The sequence below is a fragment of the Alligator sinensis genome, unplaced genomic scaffold, assembly GCF_000455745.1.
Source record: "Alligator sinensis unplaced genomic scaffold, ASM45574v1 scaffold123_2, whole genome shotgun sequence".
Lineage (NCBI taxonomy): Eukaryota > Metazoa > Chordata > Crocodylia > Alligatoridae > Alligator > Alligator sinensis.
Genome location: NW_005841917.1, coordinates 1321379 through 1337293, shown reverse-complemented (window position 1 = coordinate 1337293; position 15915 = coordinate 1321379). Strand labels below are relative to the sequence as shown.

The following is a 15915-nucleotide window of genomic DNA, read 5'->3' as shown; positions in this document are numbered from 1 at the left end:
GAGCTCCATCCGAGGGTACTGAAGGCACTGGCTGATGTCATTGCACAGCCACTGGCAAGAATATTTGAACGCTCGTGGCGCATGGGCCAGGTCCCAGAGGACTGGAGAAGAGCCAATGTGGTCCCTATTTTCAAGAATGGGAGGAAGGAGGATCTAGGCAACTATAGGCCAGTCAGTCTCACCTCCATCCTTGGCAAAGTCTTTGAAAAGATTATTAAGGCTCATATATGCAAGAGTCCAGCAGGAAAAATTATGCTGAGGGGAAACCAGCACGGGTTCATAGCAGATAGATCATGCCTGACTAATCTAGTCTCTTTTTACGACCAGGTTACAAAACACATTGACGCAGGAGTAGGGGTTGACATAGTCTACTTAGACTTCAGGCAGGCCTTCGATACTGTATCCTATCCCAAACTAGTGAACAAGTTAAGAGGCTGTGACTTGGATGATTACACAGTCCAGTGGCAAATTGGCTAGAGGGTCGAACCCAGAGAGTGGTGGTGGATGGGTCTGTATTGACCTGGAAGGATGCACAGTGTCGTCATCGGTGACTTGGACGAGGGAGTGAAGTGTACTCTGTCCAAGTTTGCGGATGATACAAAACTGGGGAGAAGCTGACACACCGGAGGGCAGGGAACAACTACAGGCAGACCTGGACAGGTTGGACAAATGGGCAGAAAACAATAGAAAACAATTCAACAAGGAGAAATGCAAAGTGCTGCACCTAGGGAGGAAAAATGTCCAGCACACCTACCGCCTAGGAAATTACCTGCTTGGTAGCACGGAAGCAGAAAGGGATCTTGGAGTCCTAGTGGACTCCAAGATGAACATGAGTCGGCAGTGTGAAGTCATCAGAAAAGCTAACTGCACTTTAGCATGCATCAGCAGGTGCATGACAAATAGAGCCAAGGAGGTGATACTGCCCCTCTATCGGGCGCTGGTCAGACTGCAGTTGGACTACTGTGTGCAGTTTTGTGCGCCACACTTCAAGAGGGATGTGGATAACCTGGAGAGGGTCCAGAGAAGGGCCGCTTGTATGGTTAAGGGCTTGCAGGCCAAGCCCTACGAGGAGAGACTAGGGCACCTTGACCTCTTCAGCCTCTGCAAGAGAAGGTTAAGAGGCGACCTTGTGGCTGCCTATAAATTCATTATGGGGGCACAGAAGGGAATTGGCAAGGCTCTACTTACCAAGGCTCCCCTGGGGGTTACAAGAAATAATGCCCATAAGCTAGCAGAGAACAGATTTAGACTGGACACTAGGAGGAACTTCTACACAGTTAGAGTGGCCAAAATCAAGATCTAGAATGGTCTCCCAAGGGAGGTGGTGCTCTCCCCTACCCTGGGGGTCTTCAAGAGGAGGTTAGATGGTCATCTGGCTGCGGTCATCTGAACCCAGCACTCATTCCTGCCTATGCAGGGGGTCGGACTCGACGATGTATTGAGGTCCCTTCTGACCCTGACATCTATGAATCTATGAAATTGTTAAACACGTGCCAATTTGTTCACATTCACAAATGATTAAATCTCTTGACAAATCCTCCAAAAAATCTCACTCACCACATATGCATATGTCGTGCATATCCAACATTCAACTTTTATTAGAAGGCCTAGATATCCAGTGTTTTTCAAATTCCCTTTACAGTTAATACTATTTTATTGCTTTTCTAAAAAACATCAAATGTTTTCAATAAGCTGCCTTTTCAGCTCAAAGCTAAGTATGGCACATGAAATGACTTGATATCTCAACTTCATCATCATTTTTTCTATAGAATAATACATCCCTTGAATATGGAAACAATGGTTAACTTTGGCTTGTCTCTCTGTTACTTTAAGGAAACTTCCCAGAATTTTTGGCTGATGGATTTCTATATGCTTTCATCTGTAGAAAGGAAAATGGCAATTGTCTTTGATGTCCTAAAATGAAGCAGGACAATTTAATTGGTCTTTTAAAATTATGTGGTGTTTTTTTGCCATGGCGACAAAGAAAATCCTTTGGGTGGGAGGTGACCTTTATACCCCTTTTATTATAGCAAGAATAACTTAATAACCAAACAATTTCTATTAGAAACATATACTGCCTAGATTGAGGGAAAAACATACACCACCCAAATAAAGTTAAGATGTCATTTCACATATAGCTCACAATGAAGTGCCAAGGCAGCCTACAGGATTAGGAGACAAAGAAATATTCTAGTTCTTCCTCAGTTTACCCTTATACTTCACTTTAACCAGGGGTGGGCAAAACATGGCCTGCAGGCTGGATCCAACCCACCACAGGATTTTATCCAGCCCATGGCAGGTACCTTGGCACCACCCAGCCCAGGGGTGGGAAGCAGCCAAGGGCCCTAGGCTATGGCACATGCAGCCTTGTCCTACTGCCCTCAGCTGCAGAGCAGAACTAGGGCAGCATGGTGGCTGGACACAGCTTCCTGGCAGCACTGGTGGCAGATGCTCCTTCCAGCTGCTGTTGCCAGTATCACTACTGCCACCATACCCCAGCCCTGCTGCATGGGCAGATCGGCCCATCTGCCTTGCACCCACAACCTGGGGAGCTGGACAGAGAGTGGGCAGGCAGACAGGGTCTCCGTAGAGATTAGCCTGGGACCCCCATGAGCAGGGTATGCTTAGCTGGGTGGATGGGATGGGGTTGTGGGCAGGTAGGGAGTGATGTCTGGAAGTGGGACAGGCAAGTAAAATCAGGATCATGGGGTGGTGATAGCGTGGGGCCATGTGGGGAGTAGACTGTGGCTCCGCCCTGGCCCCAAGCTATCACTGCCCCGTGACCCTAGCCTCAGCCTCACCCACCTGTCCTGCTCCCAGATGCTGCTCTTTGCCAGCCTGCAGTCCCTACCCATCTGCTCAGCTTAGCATGCCCTGCCCACGGGAGTCCTGGACCATTCTCCACAACGCCCCCGCCTGCTCACTCTGTCTGATATCCCCAAACTGGTCTAGTAATCTACCATTTAGGGAGTTTTGGTGAGCTATTGCTGGCTGGGAGGGAGGGGAGGGGGGAGGAGGTGCTCCAGCTTGCAATAGCTCACCAAAACTCCCTATGTGGCCTTCCAGTCTAAATAAATTGCCCATCTCTGCCTTAAAACTTTCTTTCGTCAAGTCATTAGATAATTTAGCATGGTTAACAGTGCACATACTTAGTTACATCTTGCCCCATACATTTGCAGTTGTGGAAAGCATGCCGTTACAAAAATTCCAATGAAAGCCCACAGTTGGCTGGTTAAGCCCAGAGATAAGCTGGAGCTAGCTAATGGGAAGGCATGTAGTAAGACTTCAGAGACATAATATTCAATGCAGCCCTGTAGGGATTTCCACTCATGGGGCTCTTAAAAGTATCAGCAACAAATCAGCACCTAAATAGTTAGTGATGGTGAATCGTCCCAAAGTATTGCTGTTCTGCTCAATATGTGCAACCTGCTTACTTCTTTTCACAACAGGTATTTCTGTCTAAATGCATAAATATTATGATTAAGATACGCAAACAGGAAAAGTAAGTACCAGCACTTTTAAAGATGAACTACATGACAAAAAATAAAAATCCTATGACCTTTAGGTTGTACCCTATTAACCAGACTAAGAAAAGAGATTAGCTTAATTTATTTTTGAAATCCCAGTTAACTGTTTTAGAGGTCTGTGCATAAATTTGCATGTGTTCTACCATCTTGTCATATCAATGTTTGCATGTCATGTGGATTTCTGTGTGTAGTACTGTTCACCTTTTCTCAAAATAGGATATCACGGAACTAAAAGTGGTTCAGAGAAGGGCAAAGAGATTGATTAGGACATGAGTAAACTCGCATAAGCAAGAAACTGAAAAAAAAAAAATAAGGATTGATTGCCTCTCACAGATAAATAAACAAGGTCATAATAAGTAAAGAATAATAAACAATATGACAGAAGTGGAAAGCTTCTATTCTTGCAGGAAGAGTCTTCCTGCTTGCTCCTACTGTACCTACAACCAGGTCTGACAATTAGGTGGCTCAGACTCTGAAGCAAGTCCTCTTGGGCTCCTGCATGGCAGAAAAACTAAGAGCAGTGCCCAGGTACATTCTCAGTAGGGGTGTCTGAAGCGGGCAGTATCTGATTTGGATTTGGCCCAATTCGGGGGACAGCAATTTGATTCGCTGATTCGGATCACTGATCCAATGCAATTCGGCTGAATCTGAAGATTCAAGTCACTGATTCTCCAAATCAGAATCAGCCATAGACACAGATTTGTGGTTTTTCTATGTATTTTGCAGTACCAGGAGACCTGTGAACACTGAGATGGTGGTGTGGACGGAGCATCTCAGCAGAGCGCTCCCACATGCTCAGCGGTGGACCCGGAAGTGGACCGTGCTTGCCAATGTTGATCAGCCATGGGGGGACCCCGGGTGTCCCCCCAGACCCAGTAGGCAGCCCAGGGGTGGGAGGGATCCCCTGCATACTCCACAGAGGACTCAGAAGTGGACCGAAGTACTTCTGGTCCACTTCTGGGTCTGCTGCTGAGCACACGGGGGACCTCCCTGCGCTCCCATGGGACGCTCCATCCGCCCCACCATCTCAGCATTCACAAGCCACACCCTGTACCTTGAAGTACATAGAAAAAAATAGACACAGCTTTATATGGCCAAATTGTTGAATCTATCCGAATTAAATCAGAGGCTTCCGATTTGATTCAGACAGATTAATGGGTCTCCTTATTTGATTCGGAGATTCAGCTGCTAAATCAGGCCGAATCTCCTCCAAATCGAATCAGCGACCAATGCTTTGCACAGCCCTAATTCTCAGAATCCCTTTGGCCATCTCGTCTTCCTATTTGCTTGTTTCTTGGCAGCAGTCCCGGAGTTCAGAGTCCACAGAGAAGCAGTATTGACATGGCTTTTATCTCAGAACACAAGAGGAGTAATACACTCAATGAAATTAAGATGTGGCAAAAATCAAAACTGAAAAATAAAATACATTTTTGCTTTATCTATAACTAGAACTCATTGCTGCCACAGGATGTCATTAAGGTTAAGAATTTAGAACAGCTCAAAGAAGGATTGAATAGTTTGTTGCATCTTCTTCCAAGACATCTGGTGCTTGCCAATATTGGAGATGGGATATTGAACTAGAGGAGTATATGCTTCATCTCAAATGTTTCTAATTATATAACTAGTTCAAATTGGTCCACTGGGGTCAAGTATGGGGGTGTATTTACAAGCTTATTAAAAGCCCTCACTGACGTAAAGTAGTAAAAGGGCACATACCAACTGTTTCCCATTTCCCCATCCCCACAGATCAGATTTCAAGTATTATATTGAACGCCCTTCTTAACTTGTTCAGAAGTAGCATTCAGCAGGTATTACCGAAGGTGATTAAAATGTTCTCATTTGCATATCACTTTAAAGTTCATAGTTAGCAAGCCAAATTAATCTGCAACTTCCTAAAGCAATTTCACATAACACTTCTGTCTGAGAAAAGAAAAGAAAAGGAAAACTGCTACATTTCATTTAAGTGCCTCTAATAACTATGATTTATTTTCAATGGAATGTCACATGAAATTGTTTTCACTATTTTGACATCTAGTCCATCATGGCACTGAGATGGAAAACTTCATTTTATCATCTCAGCATAAGATCAGCACAAGGTTAATCAATGCAAGTTTAAATGTAGATTTCAAATAGGGTAGTCTTTTAAAATAGGAATTCATAGCATTAATGACCTGTTGTGGTCCAAGTTCCTTGTAACAGAAAAATTCCTCTATTATTTTTCTGTAGTCAAAAAATGAGTGAAAACTAACAGCAGGCAGTTTCTAAGGGGTGCCTTGAGTCTACTGAGGGGTGCTTTGAGTCTGAAACATTTAGAGTGAACCACTAGTGTAGAGACTGCTGAAGACAACACTTGAATCAATTTCCCTCTTCTTAAAAGTTCTGGATAACTGGAGCCTTTTTGTGTTTGCTGATAAATTAAGCATGTTATGAACTAAAGTATAACTGTTCGTAGTACAGCTCTAGAAAGTAGCATAATGTTTTTTAATTTTTTAAAAAGTATTATCAATATAAATTGATCTGGTAAAGTTGTTGAAAACTTATTCTACATTGATTACAACTGTACCTTAGCTTCAAAGCTTAATAAAAATATTTGACTGAGGCTGCTCTAAACTTTAGACTTGTTCACAAAGCAATCACTAACTGTTCCATAAAAGTATGCTCAGAGTAGGAACTGTTTTAAGAACTGAAGTTGTTGTTTATATAGGGAAAATAGATTATGTTATAAATGGCTAGAATTGTAAACATCTACAGAGCTCAACCATACAAGTATGTCATTTCCTTATCAAAGTACAGATAAAGTCAGAACAGATGAAGTCAAACAGGAAAATCTAGGACATTTCTGGTATCAACCAGCACATGTAAGGGGAAAATGCTGAGTCATAAAAGGAACACAAAGCATTAAGAAGCTTTTGCAGTCTTAACTGCATATCATGTATTTATAAGGAAAAACTCAAATAATTCTAAGTCCTTTTATCATTTTAAATTTCACTTATTTTTAAAACTATAATCGAACAAGGAACAAATCTGAGGAATAAAATTCTAGCTTAAAAATCAATGAGAGTTTGCCATTCAACTTCAGTAAGGCCAGGATTTCACCAACAATCTTTACATCTCCTTAAACTTTTAGGTTGAAAGCATCTTTGAGGAAGAACTATTGTCAACTACAGTATCTACAATGCCAAGCACAATGGAGCCCAACTGGAATGCGACTGTTGGGTACTATAACATTATAGATTTGCAATACATCATGCTCTGTTCTATAAGGCAGTTTGATCTTTCTACCCATTCTGTTTCTTGGGCTGATGCTTACGCTCAAGATGTCAATCCCGATCATTTTAGTATTCAGTTTTTCTTGGACAACACTCATCCTTAGGTTCTGATCTTGCAAGCATGATTCATCCCATGACACCCAATAAGAATATTTATGTGCATAAATATCTGCAAGATCACAGTCTAGGAGACAACATAACAAAACAAATGCTTGCATTATATCATAGGTGATGCGTAAGTGCTGACAGTTGGGGGGGGGGGCACAACTCTGCACTGCCACCACCACTGCTGCGCATTGGGTCCAGCTGCATTGAAGCTCTATGCCCTGCTGCTGGTGCAGAAATCATGCTGCTGCTGCCCCCCACCCCCCCCACTGCCAGGCTCTGGCCAGGCTGCAGCCCTTTTCCCTGCACCCCACTGTCAGCACAGAACTCTTGGGGGGGGGGGGGGGGGGCCATGGGCCCTTTCATGCCTCCCTGACATTGCCAATGCATTATGTAATCCCCACACATGCTATAAAATGTAACAGGGGCATTCTGTGAACAGACCGCTGTTAACTTGGAACCTTTCAGGAGCACTAAACTGAAATGAACAGAATTAGATTGACAAAGGGTTTGCAATACCAAGAAGCACCTCAGGGTATGGACACATGCATATTTGGCACCGTTTCAAAAAGGGAAACTTTTAAAATTGGCAGCAGCTGTTAGGTTCTAATCATTATGGGTGGACAAACCAGAAATGATACAAATACATCAAAACGACTCCACTGGTAACACTTGATGAAGCAGTGTTGAAGCTGGAGCAGTTTTGCTACATTTGTGTCATTCCTAACCTGTTCACATATAACAACCAGAATGTAACAGCTGCTGCCCTTCTGAAACTGCTCCAAGTACAAGTTTCCATACTTTCAGATGTACGGCCTTAACTTGGTCTACAAAGTGTGTTCCTTTACACCCTCTGGGCCAAGATCTGACCCATACCAGGGGCTCCTGAACCATGCCAATCAGCTCTAATCAGCAGTTTGAGGGAGGCAAATACCCAATTTTGCACTAAATATAAAAATTGCTGATAAAACTGACTAATGACAAGGATTTGTGGAGGACAGGACAGACGCACACAATAATCTGGATTGTTTTTTAGGCTGGGTCTATTTAGACAATGCAATTTAAAACAGCCAAATTCAATTATAAATCTAGGAATAAGAAATGCAATGCAAGGCTACAGAATAGGAAGATTGTAACTAGTGACTTGAAAACTATTTAGAAGTCAGGGTCTCAGATCCACAAAATAATCACAGTAAGTAAATTTAGGTTCCTAGCTCCTGCTGCAGAATACACAGACAGTAGTAGGGCAAGCTGGTTTCCTATACAATGCATGGGAAGAGATAAGGCACTTCAGAGTGCAATTCACAAAAGAATATGCTAAGCAAGGAACCATTTAACCTAGCCAGACAGAAGTGAATATTATGCTCCAGGGAGGGGCAAAATTAGCTGCCTCCCTTGACTCAAAATTCACAATCCTGAACCCTCTCCTTATCCTGAAGTTAAGGCCTTAAACCTTCTCTTAAAAACTGAGTAGGGTTCACTCCTCCAGATATTAAGAGGAGATGAAGATGATTCTCTTTTATAAGTAACTAAGTAGGCAGAGCACTTGCACAAACACTCACCACTTCAACCTGCTGCCCCTCCTCTTCTGCCTGGGATTTTAAAAGAAAGTAGCAGACACCACTGCATTTTTTCTGGAGTCTGATCTGGTAACCATGCTCTGAACGCCTACTGGATCAATCACCTCACAAAGGAGGACTGGAGAAAGTGGCTTTCAATAACAGGCAAATGGCTCATTCATAAAGAAGATTACAGATGACTTGATTACAGTGTAAAAGTAATTAAAAGTAATTCCACAGGGAGAAACTATTACTGCAGCTATAAAAAGAGCTCTAATACTGTAGAGAACGGCAGAACAAAAACTACTGATTAGAACCTGAAACCAGACAAATTCAGAACTTAAAAAATAAGGCCTGGTATTTTTTAAAACCAGTGAGGGTATTTAACCACTGTGTAAAATTTACCATGGAAAAGGATGGATTATCTAGCTCCAAGTTGTCAAATCAAGCCTGAGGTCTCTGGAAGACCTGCTACACAAACAAGTAAAACCATGACAGTAAAATGTAATGGCTATATATACAGGTAGAATAGATGATCTAATTAACTCTTCTAAACTCAAATTCTAAGAAAATGTGCATAAAGGCTCTATGGGAGACTTAAGCCATTCTTAAACATTCAAAGGGACCCCTGGAAGTGTTCTTGGACATCACTTGAACCACCCCTTTATAAAGTCTAGCACCTCGAAAAAGGTTATATATACCAGTTAATCAGCTGCTCTGCTGGGATCACTGGATTCCCTGCTTTCCTCCCCTTCCCCTGTTGTGTTTCCCCCATTTTTAATCCTCTATAATAGAGACTGCCTCTATTATGATTTTATGGTGTACAGCACAGTGGGAAGCTGATTGGGGACCACCAGCATGATTTGCAGTAGAGGTAGTAAACTGAAACAAAATAAATTTGCCACGATGAGCATGTTGACAAGATGCACGAGGCAATTAAGGTCAAATAACATGTGTTAATTATATTTCAAAGCAAACCTAAGCAATGCAACTTTAATAGAAAAAACTGTACATTAAATTATTTGTTGCTGGACTTGCTAAAACTCACTTTCATAGACCATAAGAAACCAATTTTGAACAGAAATTTTCTTCTGCAACTCCAGATACTGTACACTAAGGAAGAGAAGAAGGATTGCATTCTCAAAACCACAGGAATTAATAAAAATGGAGAGAGAGTCATATTAATAAGCAAAATGCTAAACACTGTTCCTAAGACCTTTTGATATAACAAAATTACAGTACCATGAGTAGTTCAGGGGCATTGTGTTGAGCATTTTAAATTGTATAATTTCCCCACTTTGATATTAAGTACGGCTTATGACTTCATATATCATTTTATTTATCACAGACAAGTAGATTTCTAAGAAAAACTTTTAGTTTTAACATCATTTGTAATAATTTATATTACCAAACCTGGAGACTATGCTTGGATTTCAGCTTTTGATACTTCAGATTGATTAGGCTCATTATGCTAACCAGATAAACATGAAGAACAGCTACTTTATCTGAGCTTCCATGAATCCTTTTTCTTACCCTTTGGAATTTTAAATACAAAATTTAACAAGGCAAATGCAAGTTAGATTGCTCCCCAAAATAAGACAAATATACTAGCATGCCATAATAGTAATTCTATTTAACTATACTTTGCCCTTCAGTCTAACTTCCACCCTGTAAATATGAGAAAACTTGTTAATATATTAATAGACCTTTTTTACAAGTCAAGTAAATGGTTATCAGTTGATCTTATAAAAACCAAGACAATGAGCACACATTTTTCCATAGTTCTACATAGCTGTGAATGCTGTGTCAATAAAATGGCATATCTGAAGTTGCAGTGACCCAAAATTAGAACAACTCAACTGTAGTACAGCTTAAAGACCCAAACAAGATGTCAGAACAACCACTTTGGTTTGTCAACCCAGCCCTCCCAAACCAAAAAAATCCTCGTATAGACAAAATAAGGTCATAATCACTGAAAAAGGTGTGCTTTCTAATACTACAATGCAGCAGAAATTGAGTTCACCTTACCTACTAGTTTTCTAATAAAAATGAAATCTCTATAATTCCTTAGTTGTTTAAATCTAAGAACATGTGCAATCTTAGACATGGAAACACTATTATCATCTTAATGACTGAGAAACCCATGACATTTTTTTTCCACTTTCCTCTTTCAGAGCTATGATTGAAAGATGGCTAGTTAAATGAAAAAAAACAAAACAAAAAACAAAAAAAACCCTACTAAAAAACTCCAAACATGTGATTTCTACTCATGTGTTTTACAAAAGTAGTTTTTTCTTTCACAGACTTCCGTCTTCAGAAAACAGACATCCATTCTGGATTATTTAAACTTGGAAAAATGTAAGTGCTTTCTTTGAAAAAATATCTATTGTTACAGCAAAAACTTGGGTTTCCTTTCAAACAAGATCATATGATTACACGTTTATATTTTACTTTCCGCAGGAATCCACACACCCCCCCGTTTGCATCCTGTTATTCATTTAGCGTTTCCCTTTACTTCAGGCTGGTGGTTCAGGCTATGCACTGAAGTTGAAGTAAATGCTAAAAGGTGAGCATTTTGACCATCAGGTTTATTCTATGTATAGGATAGCTGAGCTCACAGCACAAAATATGATAAACTATGTTTCTCTGAAAGGCCTGCTATACATAATATACTGTAGAGGGCACCTCCGTTTTAAAATACACTTTGCAATTGGGTGGGGGGGGGGGTAGAATCATGCATCCGAACTGTAGCCACATTAGTGATTTTCTTTTGGTGAACAGTTTTAGGTTGGAATTTTGTTAGTTAACTATCTGATAGGTCTACTAAAAATAGTGATGAGATTAAGATTACTGCCACTCCTAATATTGAATCTGTTGAAATCTTAGACATTTACGTTTATTTGTGGCCCTTTGCTTTTAGCGATAACAATTTGTTGTACACATTAACACAATGAGACAGATTTTCAATTACTAACCCACTTGGTATACTTAAAGTATCTTATTAAAGTTAGGAAACAAATAGTGAAAGTGTTTTTAAAGAAAAACTTTTAAAAAAACCTTACATTGACAATTCTACTCAAGATAGATGAGCACCAGTCTAATACAGGCTGTTTCTCTTTGTATTCCTAACCATTTCTACATACAGCTTAACGGATATTACCATAATACTCTTGTAGTATATGCACATAATGCTTTTTACTAGAAAATGAACACTTTGTGTTTCCTACAGACTGATATACCAATATTCTGCAAAATAACTTATTACTATACAACAAAATTAAAAACACCTCACATATCACAACTATTGATGTCCAATACGGTACATTAGTTGCATACAGCTGTGCAAATTCCATGGCTTTCATCCTAAAAGACTGCATTTTCAGTTTTATACTGTATTATCTTGCTACAAATCTGGACCCATTGAAAATTATTTGTACCCTGAAGAGTACACATACTTCTCTGATGCTAAAAGGACAAGATAAAATTCATAACTTCTCTGAATGAATGGAAACTGTTTCCACATCTAGATTTACCAAGATGCAAGCAACGTAAGACAAGTTTGGGGTGGGATATTTGGGGCTTTTGGCATACTTTTGTAAAGCATGAACCTGAATCAAGATCTGATCCTTAAAAGGATTCGTAAAAGCACAGACTCGCGCACAACTTGGACAGGAATGTCAGTCACTATTCACAGACTTTGAAAGATGAAAGTTATTTTGTTGAGCAAGAACTGAAAAAAAAGAAAGTCTGATTCTGATTTATTTCTGATTTTTATCTCATAGAAAAATTAGGAAATTTCTAAATTTCATCCCAGGAACAAGCAGCTGAAGTCTCTAAATATTTGGGAAAACGAAATATTCCGAAATATTTTTTCTTGATAAGGCTAAAACACCTTGCTTTGATATATATGCAAAAAAGAAAATGTTTTGCTCTTATTAAAATGGAACTTCTAGATAGTTTTCCATTAACATTTTGAGGAAACCTATACATTTCTCTAAAACATGTTGATTTCATGACAATAAGCATAGTTTCTGTTGGAAAATCTTCAACCAGATCTACTGTGACCAGGTTTATATTTTCAACTATCTTTAACAATCCCAAAAGCAGACATTACATAGACCATTTACTCGACAAGGCAGAAAAAAAAAATCAAAAAAGGACAGAAAATGTACTAGGGTTAATTAATAATTATATGCAATATAAATGCTAGGTCTGCACTGGAGACCTACAGGGGAAAAAACAATTATGAAACTCTCTTAGCTAGAATTTGAAACCTAATTATCCTAGATGATAAGTAATTGTATTATCAGGCCAAAACATTACACCAGTAGCGGATAAGGCCAGAAGATTGTAACATCATACGGCTATGTAAGAAGTACTTCCAACTTTACAGTTGGCTTCACCATTAGCTGAAGTTCATCTATTTGTCTAGCTGATGAACTTAAATTGCATCTATAGACAGAAATTCAACTGCCACATCATAACAACTGATACCAACAAAAAAGACCGATTTTATTCAAATATTCTTGCACTGCTATAGCAGCTCTCAGCTGGCATTAAACCAACCATTGAATCCTAGACAGCTTCTCTAGGGGAGATACAAAGAGCATCAATTCTCAGATGATGTAAGGAAATAAGCTGCTCGACTAAATTTACACTCTGTGGGGACATCTACATGTCACAACCCAAAGTTGTGATTTTTTGTTTGTGCGCGCTTCGGCACTGCTAAATTATTTTCCCGCTAAATTGTGGCTTCTTTGCACGGTGGAGTTTTCTGCTGCAGAGGAGAACCCCAGTGCAACGGAGTATTCCCACCAAATTTGTAGCTTTCTTTGCATGGTGCATTTCTTTTGCATCCAGGAAATACACGGTGCAAAGGAGTTCCCGCCATTTGTATGAAGATTCGTGCCACATTATTGGCCGATTCTAATACATGCACACGTGGTGGCTAGCAATTGGCTTGCTAGCCGTATAAAGAGCTTGGGTGGTTTCCGCCCAAGTTGGAGAGAGAGCAATTGGAGTTCGAGAGGGAGAGTGTGAAGATCCCTAAGCGCTGCGGATCCTTACGGACCCAACGCTTTTCTTAAAAGGCAGTAGAGGCCTGATAACCGAACCTGCAGAGCTTCAACAACTCCGGGGAAAAGAACAAACAGCCTCTAGCCTCTCCCCGTCGCCGATAAATTCCTAGACGTATCCCTTCCTGTACGAGAAACTACCGAACCCGTGGAGCTTCAATAACTCCGGGGCAAAGAACGAATTGTCGTAGTCCTCTAACGAGGATTTAAGCGGAGCTGAACCTGGAAACTGTCCAGCCTACACCACGACCATCTTTGGTGTAAGTAAACAATCTTTAAATCAACCATTACGCGTCCATGACTAATTCTAGCTCGCCACCGGTCCTCTCCGACCCCGCGTGCCCGGGCTGCTGGCCACAGCCCACGTGCGCAAAGATGGGCCCAGCTCGCCCCCGGCTTGCACATGGCGACGAGGATGGGATCGGGAGAGAACTCGCACATGGTGACCCAGGTGGGATCGGGAGAGGGCCCGCACACTACATGTACCATTAAAGTGCAGTGATAAACTCCACCACAGTTTGTGTACCTAAATAGCATGTGTAGATGCTCAAACTGCTGTGGTCTAGGGTGCACATGCTGTGCCTGGGACTGCAGCAGTTTGAGCCAGGGCAGAGCACCCCCAGGCTGGCAGGAGGGTTTGGGGGCGGGGGGAGGTCAGGCCTGGGCTGCAGGTCATTTTTGGGTTACAGAGGGGCTGGTTGGGGAATGAAGGTGTTGAAGTGCAGGGCTGGGCAGCAGGCAGCCCTGCACCTTTATAACCTCATGCCCTAGCCAGCCCTGGCCACCATCTAAACATGTGCTTTGGCACAGTAAGTAACTCTAGGGGAACAGCGCTATCTTAGTGCACATTAAACTAATCTATTGCACCTTAATACTGGCACAGATGTAGATGGTGATGCTTAACTGTAGAGCTAATTTGTCAACTGAAGTAAAGCATATGTGTAGATGTGCCCTATGGGATGCTGTGTGTACTAGAGATGGGGGCAATGCCAGGCAGCCCACAGAATGAGGGAACCAAAACTGGTTTTGAATACCTCCCACTCTCATGTGAAAATCGAGCTTGAACACAGGACAGGAGAGGATCTGTCTTAATTATTTTCACTTCCTCCACTGGTTTCAAAGGCAAAGCAAGTTATGGGAAGAGAAAGTAACAATAAGTACTCAGAACAAAATTATCTTCGCTGCATCGCAAAGGAAAACTTCCAACTTATGGAAAATTCATAGGAAAAAGGGTTGCAAGTATAGCAATAATTTTATTAAGATCTTTCTTTAAAAAAAATCTTATATCACCAAGGCTTTGAAAGCTTAAGGAAAAGATCTGGAAAAGTCATTTGAAAGTAATATTACTTTCAAGTGCAAACTTTTTAAAGGAAGGTAAATTAAATGAAATACAAGTAGATGAATCTGGTTTTCAAGAAACTGGAAAACTGATTTTATAAACTTATACTGTACATCACCAAAGACGACATTTCATAAAACTATAAATAAATTCAACATTTTTAAGTACTTAAACAGCTGAAACTGACATACAGTACCAAGAGAATTTTATAAGCAGTCCAAGAAAAATTAAATTCTAAGCTCTTACCATCAAAGAAACTTTTGGCTCTCAGGTAACTGACGCTAAGCCTAAGCACAGACAGTTTATCCAGCTTGGCGATAACATCTTGTGGGAAAGGCAGAAGGCTAGCCAAGCGATCTAACTCTGCATTCAACCGGTCTCTGTGTCTCTTGGATGGATTGGACTTGACTCCTTCAACTGGAGATGGCTTTACTCTGTGAAAAAGGGAAACTGTATTAATACAAACTTTTATCCCACAAAATATTATATCATAGCTATTTCTTTCATAGACAGGCAGCAAATTTTTTCCATTTAAATTGATAACTACCTGTACAAGTCATTTTTTAAACTTAAAACATGTATCTCCTTTCCCAGAATGACTTGTACATTCTTCAGTGAAAAGTAACAGCTGAGACTGAGTTCAAATAAACTTAGCTCAGCAACAATCAGCAGCATAGTTTTATTTAAGTCATGGCAGCCAAAATCAACAATAAGTCAATTTAAAACAACTTTAATCAACTTTTCCAACTGTATTTCAGTTACTTTGCTTTCTTTAAAAAAAGAATTCCCATTGGTTAATTAACCTTTACAACATATAATTTTATAATTAAATACAGTCTTTATTCTAGATTTGGTATGTGTTTTCGCTCCCTAGAAGATTCTATACTATAACTATGCACCCATGTTTAAGCACATTTATTTAAACAATTATACAGCTCAATATTTTCCTATTCCTATTAAATGCATTAAAATGGTGAAGGACAGATTGTTTCTTTAATTGATAATTCTTTCTGCTCGTGATGCGTGTCAACCAGCTGCATT

At 40.5% G+C, this 15915-nt stretch overlaps 1 protein-coding gene across 1 annotated transcript in view; it reads right to left on the bottom strand.

Moving 5' to 3' along the window:
- AHR (aryl hydrocarbon receptor) overlaps positions 1–15225 on the bottom strand; it is a 94252-nt gene extending 79027 nt beyond the window's left edge. Inside the window, 1 exon segment of the mRNA XM_025198227.1 lies at positions 15121–15225. Coding sequence (XP_025054012.1) covers positions 15121–15123 — 3 coding nt within the window. The 5' untranslated portion in view covers positions 15124–15225.
- Positions 15226–15915: the final 690 nt, after the last annotated feature.